Here is a 10000-nt window from a genome sequence, read left to right as displayed (position 1 = left end):
ACTGCAGTCTGTGCCCGGTGGAGCAGCAGCAGGTTACCAAGGATATTCTCCTTTTGGTGGTGGCTACCATGTTAGTGCGGATCCTATGTGGAATTACTTTTCTGCTATAGCAGGGCAGGTAAGTCTTTATTTTATTATGCTACTGGGTAGAGTGCACCATCTTTAGAAATAACTTCAAGAATGCTTAAATAGTACTTTGAGCAACTGTTATAAATGGAGATCATTGGAAGTCCGCATGTTTTACTGGATGCCATGCTTTCCTGTGTTTATATCTGTAGGTGATGTTAGCAGAAGCATGCAAGGTGGCTTGATATTTGCATAGCTGTTTTTTTTTTTTTTTCCTTCGGCACATGCTGTTATGATATGACTGGCAACTTTTCTGCATGACTGTTGAGATGACATGCTATAATCTTGTTCCTGCCCTGTATGTGTAATTCCTTTATTATTCTAATTATTTTTAGAATTATTATAATACTGTCAATTCTTAGCCTGTGTTGATAAGTAACAGTAAATGAATGAAGTTGCAGAGTTTAATAATATCTACCTAAACTAATCTATGTGGCCTTGTGTGTTTTTTCTGTTATACCCCCCCCCCCCCCCGTAAGAAAACAAAAAGAGCTACTTGTACAGTCCATTTATAGTCAGGACTAGAGGCATAAGGCTAAGCCTGCAAATCTAAATGCAGACTAGATGGAAATTTTTTTACTAACCACTTGGCTGTCATTGTTTCGCAAGTTAAAATCGACCAAAATACTCCATGAAAACGAATGGAGAGACTGGCAGAACATACAGACTCCACACAGTGTGGCCTTGTATTAGGACTGATCCCTCCTACCATGAGATAGCAATGTTAAATGTGTAACCAGCATGCTGGTGAGATACCTATGCCCAAACTGTAGTGCAAAACATAAGTACTTAACTTCCTGGTTGACTCTGCAGAGACTATGAAAAGGTAAATTGTAATAAGTGGGTAGCACTTGCCTCTGTCCCCCTCCATCTGCAGAGTACAGTATTATATAATATGTTGTTACATTGGTTTGAGGTTTATTGTAAAGCATATACTTTCTCAACTTCAATAATAATACATAGCTTTTTACAATTCCTGTACCAGACAAGTCTGTAGGAAGTGTACTTGTACTAAACTTTAGTTTGTTATTCCTCCATTGTGTTTAACTGAACCAATTTGACTGTTTCTTTTGTCCTTGTATGTTATGCTTTTTTACTTGGCTTGGGAAGGTGTTAAGCAACGATTAAAAATTTGCCTTGTACAGGTGTCCATAATCCTGGGACAATAGAACCTCCTTCCATCTCCCACTCCAGTTATTTACATAAGTAATGTTCGATAATTTGTCTCCTTTGTACATTGTTTATTAGTGTGTAAGGCTTTCCTTCATTGCTTTACTGAATATTAACACTTAGCATTGCTACCTCCCACAGGCTAGAGGGAGTGCTTTCTGGTTCATGTGTTGGCTGGTTCAGTTTGAACTGTGTATGATAAAAATTGTAAATAGGAATGCCATTATGGATTCCTTTATTGTGCTAGTGATCCTACAGCAAACATTTAATACTAGAGGGAACACCCAGGGTCACTTTAACTGGTGGTTGGGTTGGACCAGATGCTGAGACGTCTTTCTTCGGTGCTCTATGCCATCTCTGTTTTGATCCTTTGTCCTTTTGCCACCATGTATCCAGTACTGGAAGAAAGTGTTTGTTTTTTTCATTGTACAGTTTGTACTCTAGTATGGTGTCCAGGTCTAGAGATTGGATCATTTCACTGTATTCTGCACTTAGGCTGAATATGGGTGTTGAGTTTGGAAAATCCTTCTCTGACAAGCTCATAGTAACTGTTTTGAGAGACTGAGAAATCTTTTGTTGTTCTCCCATTGAAAACACTGGCAGAAACAACACAGAGAATCAGCAACTGAGTTGTTCTCCTAGCCTAAATCGGAAATATGAGGGAAAAACCCTGAATCCTTCCCTGCATCTTCCTGTTTAGATTCACAGTCTTGAATTCCTTCAAGAAAAGGTGAATCCTTTTTTTTTTTTTTTTTTTTTTTTTTTTTTTATCAGAAACTACTTTACAAAAAGGATCAGTAGCATGAATTAAGCTTTGAGCCAGACCCAGTAAACTACTGCTATCCAAAGGCATTTGAGGAGGGTTAGTTTTCTGTTTCTTTTTGATGGGAAAAATAAGACCAACCATGTTGCTAATGGCAACACCAGCTTCCCCAGAAATGGACACAGCATTTTGACAGAACAGGGAAACCTTCCCTGCCCCCCCCCCCCCCCCCAGGACCAACAAGTGGCTGTTCTTTGCTCACTGAAGGACCAACAAGTGGCTGTTCTTTGCTCACTGAAGGGACCCCAACAGCCACAGATGTGGTTAATCCCCAGGCCATAGTGGCTGTAGGTGCTTCACCAGAGAGGTCCGAGGTAAAAGACGAGTGGTCTGATGTGCAACAAATGACCACAGTAGAGTTGTCTCTGCAGCTCAGTCTAATTCCTGAAGTTGTTGTTGTTGTGGTGAAGGCCGTTTGCTTAACTTTTTTTCTTTTTGTGGCCAGAAGACAGACCTTGGGTCCAGTGGTCTATTCCATGGTCAAGCTGAAAATGGTGCACCTTTTCACAGACAAGACTAACAGCAAATGCCTATAAACACTATCAGTCCACAAAAGTCACTTTTGTGACAGAAAAACAGTTGGTCCCACAAAAAAATAAAATAAACGCATTTCTCCACAGAAAAAAAAATATTTTCAGGTACTTTACACCACTTGTAAACGGACAGAAAAGATTGCTCTGTTTAAAAGTACATTAGAATCTCAGGACAGTACATTAAAGCACAACACTCCTAGCTTTTAAAATAACTTTTCTGAAGAAGAAAGTAATAAAACATAAAAAAAAAAAAAGAAAATGATTTTTTTTTTTTTTCATGAAAGGGAACTTGTGTGCCCATCAAAGGAAAGCACAAGCGTACCACTGATCATTGAAAGCCTCATTGGAGTGTACTCTTGGTTACCTCAGCTCAAGTTGCCGGACGTGGGCTTGTGGAAAGTACCCTGAAGCTTTGGAAGCTGGCTGGCAGTTGTATCCTTGGCTGGGTATAACTCACAAGGGTAAGGCTACTCCAGCAGTGACTAATATGATGAACATTTTATATTTCCATGGATACAAATCTTAGACGCATCTCCCTGCCGTAAAAATTAAATGGAGAGTCAGAAGGACTTCAGCAGATATTAAAACTTGCTGTGCCCCCTTTCCAATTTTGGGGGTCTGTACCTACCACAGCCAGACTACTTACATATTATAATTCTAAGATCTCTGTACCTCAGAGTAAGGGGAATATTTCACAGTACTTTGATTTGATACTTACAGTGCACACACTTGGTAGTCTTGCTGTTCCAGTGCTGACATTTGCATTCCATGCAATTTCAAACTGATGCATTTGCCTTCAAAGAGGGCTTACAAAAGTCTTCATAAATAACATACAGATACAGAGGATGTGGTCTGACGACTTAAGGACTGTATACTGGTTGTATTCTGCACAAGAACTTTACACCACTTGACATGCAGATCGTTGTAGCTAGCTTAGTATGCCCATATATATATTATCTCTGCCCATGTACCGCTGGGAGCATCAGGAGTGGGGAATAAAACTCCCTACCGACTTTGTAGGGAGAGTTTGAGACCAGCCATGCTTTGTAAACTCATCTGTCCGGAACATAAATTCGGTTAGACTTTATGATAACGCATGAATGGTCCTTCCGTTCCAAGATTCCAAAGTATGTAGAGGCTGTCTAGGGCTTGTATTCATCTGTCGGCAACCAAAATGCAAGAATTTCTTGCCCATTCTTTTTTGCAAAGGCAGATCATATCATTCCAAGATGTTGATGGAAGTTTGCTGTCAGGAATTATATTCCATATTTTTCCTTCCACCTGATTGGTGGGCTTCTTCACAGCATTGTCAAGGAACAGGATGTCTGCCTTTGTTTTTGGTTTGTTTTGGCTACTTATTGGTTCCAAGAGCCATGGTTTTGGAATTCAAGCAAAAATTTTTTTGTTTATGCCTTTTACCATTTAGCTAGTATTCATTCTTTCACCTTCTAGGTCAGAAATGCCCATCTCAGCAGTACAACCTGGCAGCTGCTTTTGTACTAGTGGTCAGAGGTCCAGGATTGCTGGACAAAGTTGAGTAGTTTTGAGAGCTAAACTTTTGACGAAAGAGTTGGAAGAGTTTGTTGGCAGAGAAGTATACACTTCTGTATCTAGCAGGGCCAGCCTACATTTGAAGATGAGAAATACTTTGATGCTGAAAATTTCAGCTCATGTCTGTCAGATGCTTGTCAGAGCTCTGGGTTCTTTCCATTTCCATTTGCCATCACTTTCTAATGTTCCATAGGGGCAGGGTTATTTTACTCTGGCTCATCATTCATCCCAGAGTATGTAAACTTGACCAATACTTGAGTCAGCAGACTCGTTTACCATCTTGTTTCTGTAGTACTCTTCTCTGTATGAATGCCTAATGTGCATCATTGCTATGCACATGTAAATAAGATACTATACTAATAAGATGAAACCGTGTAAGAAACTTCTCTGTGTGGAAGATTTTCAGTCCATATATTTCTAGTTAATCACTGTATATTAATCAGATCAGACAATAGTAGTAGAAGTAGTGAACGTAAACTCGTCAAGTCAAAGTAATTAATAATAGAAAATGTATGATTCTACAGCATTACTAAGTATTCGAAAGTAATCCAAGCAAGGCAGGCAGTCTGTATTACTGTATTTTTGTTGTACTTGGATCGCTTGTCTGTGTACTTAAAGGAATTTCGACTGGAAACAGACTGTCTGCCTTGCTTGGATTACTTTTGAATACTTAGTAATGCTGTAGAATTGTATATTTTCTATTTACTTTTTGACTTTAAGAGTTTACTTTCGCTACTTCTACTACTATTGTCTGATCTGATTAATATACAGTGATTAACTAGAAATATATGGACTGAAAATCTTCCACACAGAGAAGTTTCTTGCACGGTTTTGTTTTTAGACCCACTACACTTTAGTGGGTTGTTTTGAGACTTCGGGGATACCACGGAGATTACTTGTTTTTAATACTAATAAGATAAGGACAAGCATCTTTTTTTTTTGTCCTTTGCTGTAACTGGAGATGAAAGATCACAGATCACCGTTTTTATGTTGCTGGCTGATGGAATTTTTTGCTTTGAAAATGTGGAAAGACTGATGTCCTTCCATATCACTGATGTAGTATTCATAACTGAAGGGATCTCCTACCAAGTATATCTCAATGTCAGGCCATTATACCAAAGCCTTTAGGTGCTCTGTCACACGTATATTCACTGTGCAAGGCGTAGGGTGTAAAGGTGACATGAATGCGCACACTCACTTTGCCGCTAGTCCGAATACCATCATTAACTATCATTCTGAATGCTTCTCTTCTGTGCTGATTACCAAGCCATGTTTCAGATTAGTGCCTTGTTGGGGTTTCTCCTATCTATCTCTGTTTTATTTAGTCCTGGTTGGGTTCATGTCATCCAGAAAGGGAAAATGTCAGTGTGGGAGGCAGGTTCCTTATAAAGATAGTCATGACCAGTGTCTCTTCTGCTTGGATGCTTCCCACGACTGTACTCTGTGTTCTGCCTGGAAAACATTTGTCTCCAAGACCCTAAGTAGTCCTCTCTCTGTTACCTTGCAAACCAATGACTTTAGCTGTTGGCTCAGGGTGCTATGGTGGAGTCTTCCATCCCAAGGGTTAGTTTACTGCCAAAAAAAAAAAAGTGAAAAAACTTGGGTTTCATACAGCTGCTATCCGTCCTCCCCCAGACGTCACTCTCCAGTCTAGTGAAAGCCCAGAGGTTCATCTAGTGGTTGCTTCAGATTACTGTGCCGCAACACTGGAGTCTGGCATGGATCTGACTTCTTGCACATCCTCAGAGGTTATACAGACATCTGCACCAGACATTAAGGGTGAACCTCTGCTGATTTTATTTCCAAGGAATTAAAGGTGATTCCACGGATCTTAGTGAGGGAGAAGATCCCTACTATGCTTGAGTGTCACCAAGGCTCTGAACCTCCAAGGGTGTTTTGTGTGGACATCCTGCGGAAAAAGAAACTGCAACCAAGTGCATTTCCTCTGTAAACAGGATTTTACTCGGGGGGGGGGGGGGGGGTGTTTAATGGCTTTAAAGCCTTCTCGAGGTTTCTGTACCTGCCCCCTCCCTGGTCTTTCACCCCTCTTAAAAGACCTTAGGAACTGGACTCCTCAGATGAAGATCAAGAAGAGTCCCTGGCTTACTGTTATAGAATCCTCTTCAAAGGGGAAGAGATTTGATAAGTCAAAATTCCCCTTTAGAGGACCTCTCCTTTAAGTAAGATTGTGCAAGTCTGATATCCAAAAATTATGAGCTCCTCCAGATTCGGTCTCCTAAGCCTTTTGTTGTTTCCCCAATTCTGACAAGGTATACAGGAGGGGCAGCCAGAGCTGGGGAAATGACAAAAGGCTTGGGAGACTATGGAGTCTCCCAAGTCTTTTGTTTCCCCAATTCTGGCTGCCCTCCTGTAAGTCAGCAGCTTCTCAGACTCCTGCTCCTAAGAAACCTGATGGGTTTTACAAGGTTCCTGATGAATGTAAGTTTCTTTATAAATGGCCTTCTGCTGACCCTTCTGTAATGTCCGTCTCTCCTGATGAGCTCTACTACCAAGCTGCTTCCTTTAGATAAGGATGGCAGGGCCATGGAGAGGCTGGGCAGCAAGGTTTATACTGCTGCCACTTTCTTTTCAGGCCATTAACTACCAGACTCCTGTGACCAGGTATGTTTTGGCCCTCCTTTCTGTGGTTTCCAACTTTTCTGACTCTGAGGGGAAGGCTTTTGCTCTTTCCCTGTTTGGTTCTACCTCTCAAGTTGTCCACCTCTCTCTTAAATGTAGCCGATGCCTCTTCAAGGGCTGCTGCATTTGGTTCTGTTATGAGGCATTACTCTTGGTTTTGTTTTCAGATTTTGCCTGATGACATGAAGGTCAAGCTAATGGATGCTCCTTTGGATAATACAAGTCTTTTTGGTGGTGCTGCTGACCTTTTACGTAGGCCCAGGATAAAGGTAAAGCCTCGATTTGAGTTGAAACCTTTTTTTTTTTTTTTTTTTGTTTCGCCTATTCCTAAGTTTCAGAGGAATTACCCCTCCAAATCTGCTTTTGATTGCAGGCAGTCTCACCTTCCACCCAAAGGAAAAAAAGTGTTCTAGACGTGTGCTTCCTGTCGACTACTCATACATCCCAGAAACCTACTTTTCAGTATAAGCTGGGTTCCATTTGACACTTTGCTTCTGCTTTCCCTCGGCCAGGTTCCCTTATCACTACTTTCGGTCTCTCTTCCAAATTGGTTAAAGATCACAACAGACTTGTGTTCTGTCCATTATCTGTAAGGGATATTTCATGGTTTGGAAATCCCTTTTTCACTTTTTGGGCATCCCTCAACCTACTTGGGAACAATTTCTTTTCCCAGAGGTGCTCCATTCTCGTTTGATCCAGGGCACCGTTCAAGCTGTGCCACCTGCCCAGGCAAGGAGGGACATTTATTTCAGAATGCTTTTGGCTCTCCGAAAGGACGACACATCGAGACCAATTCTGGACCTTTTCCAGCTCAACACCTTTGTCAAAGATGACTTCCTTTCAGATGTTCTGTTTGGACTTTATTTCCCTTTCTTCTACCCCAGGCCTTTCTGCTCTCTCTGAAACTCAAGGATGCCTATCTTCATATCCCCATCCATCCCCTTTTCAGGAAACATTTATGCTTGTTCTTTCTTGCATTTTCAGTTCTCTGCTTTGCCCTTTGGTTCCTCTACTGCCTCAAGGGTATTCACCAAATGTCTCAACTCGTCATTGCCTTTTGCAGGTTGAGAGGAGTTCAGATCTTTCCCTATCTGGTCAGTCTGCTCATTCAAGCTTCTTCCCTTGATGCTCTGCTTCAGTATCTTCAGTTTACTATTTCCCCATTGCAGAGTCTGGAGTTCACCATAAACTTTCAGAAACTGGCTCCAGCCCCTTCTCAGGATCCTATCTTTCTTGGTTGCATGCTTCAGACCATTGTCATGCTGGCATGTTTGCCTTTCCATAAGGCCATGCCGTTTCTTCTTCTGGCTTCTGTCACGGCCATGGATTTTTCTCATGGTTCATGGCTTTCAACATTCCCACACATTCTCTGGCCAGGCTTCACATGAGAAAGCTACAGTGGTACCTCAAGTCAGTGTGGCTCCAATGTTGTCACCTCCTGGACTTTCCAGTCTCCTTTCTTCCTTTTCTCAAGCTTCAATGGTGGATTCATCAACTTTCTGTTAACCCGGGGCTCCAGTCCTGAGAGCTCCTTACGGGGGCCTACTTCAGCTCTGTCAAGGTCTTTGTCCTGTTCATCAAAGGTCGGGCAACATCAATATAAATGAGTGTTTTTACTTTTAGCTGTTCAAGCTTTTCATTCCCTCATTCATCCCGGACCACTCCAAAATTTTCACAGACGGTACCACAATGATGCACTCTGCCAGCAACAAATAAGAGGGTACAAGGTCCTTCCTTCTTTGCAGACTAGCTGTTCAGGTCTGGGGTCTAGCTGTCCTGTATTAAATGAATCTTCAGGCTGTTTATATTCCCTCAGAATACAGTCGAGTGGCAAACCATCTGAGGAGGTCCATCACACAAGCTCATGAATGGATGTTTCACAAAGATGTGTTCCTGGTCATTGTCCTTTGGTGGGATATCCCTCCGGTAGGTCTTTTTGCCACTCTGAACAGGCAACTTCCTCTATTCTGATTTGGAGTCCCAAATCCTTTGGCTTGGAATGTGGATGCCCTCTCTTTTCCTTGGAAGGAGATACTTGTGTACTACTACCTTCCCTTTTCTGTTACCGCAAGTTTTGCACAAGATCAGGCAGTACTCTCCCAAAATCTTGCTAGTTGCTCCCTTTTGGCCCAGACAGCATTGGTTCTCCCTTCTTTCTTACTTGGCCAAGGCCAGTCCCCCACAAGTTACTCACTGGGTGGATGTTGTCACGCAAGACAATGGTGTCTTACCTCACTTGTCCGCTCTTCAACTGATGTGGGTGATGGGGTTTTGATCCCTTTTAGGCAACTCATTTCTGAGGATGTGCTTTGTGTCCTGCAGAAGGTCAGGTAGACCACTACCAGGAAGTCCTGTTTGTCCAAATGGAAACTATTTTCTGTTTGGTGCCTCTTGCTATTAGGATCCCTTATCAGTGGAGGTTCCCCTATTTCTCTCATTTGTGTGATCTGCTCCATGCTGGGTTGGCATATTCTTCATTTTAAGCCCCTGTCAGTAATTTTTGCTGGTCTGCCCTCGACTCCTCTTAATTTCTTAAAGGCATCCTTCATGTCAGGAAGGCAGAATAGCCTTCTGAGGACCTCCGTTTTGTTCTTGAAAAAACTGATTCAAGCTCTTTTTGAGTCTGCTGTTTCAGCTTCCTTACAACGTTGTACTTGGAAGACTGTTCTTTTGACTGTCACTTTGGCCTAGAGTCTGAACTTTTGCCTCCCTTGACTGTTCCTCCTTAGTATGAAGAGTCTCTGGAAAACTAACACTTCTTTTATGCCCAGGGTGGCAAGTGAGTTGTTCCTTAATGAGTCTGTTAATTTGCCTTCCTTCTCTGCAGTCAAGTCAGTGAAAAGTTTCTTCATAACTTGGATTTGCATAGACCGCTTTAAATTTTATTTGGCTAAAACTGAAGTTATTTGAAAATTTTTAACTATTTTGGTTTCCTTTCATCCCAGGTCTTTTGATTTAGCTGTTTCTATTCTCTTCCTGTATTTCTAAAGCCATTTCTGGGTTGTTGTCGTCGTCAATATTATTGTATATGATTATTATTACTGTTATGATTGTTATGAATATTGTATATGATTATTATGTTATGTTTTTTTTTTGTAAATGTCTGTATTCTGCAGTAAAGGCTTATTGTTCCTGGGCTGTTGCCTCCTCTGCTGCT

At 41.6% G+C, this 10000-nt stretch overlaps 1 protein-coding gene across 1 annotated transcript in view; it reads left to right on the top strand.

Moving 5' to 3' along the window:
• Positions 1 to 10000, top strand: part of GCA (grancalcin) — a 365906-nt gene that overhangs the window by 35277 nt on the left and 320629 nt on the right. The window contains exon 2 of the mRNA XM_044074773.1: positions 1 to 118. This exon is cut by the window's left edge and continues 44 nt beyond it. Coding sequence (XP_043930708.1) covers positions 1 to 118 — 118 coding nt within the window. The remainder of the gene's footprint in view (positions 119 to 10000) is intronic.

Source organism: Protopterus annectens, chromosome 6.part0 (assembly GCF_019279795.1).
Source record: "Protopterus annectens isolate FY-2018-M chromosome 6.part0, PAN1.0, whole genome shotgun sequence".
NCBI classification, from domain to species: Eukaryota; Metazoa; Chordata; order Ceratodontiformes; family Protopteridae; genus Protopterus; species Protopterus annectens.
This window is presented reverse-complemented; position numbering and strand designations above follow the sequence as displayed.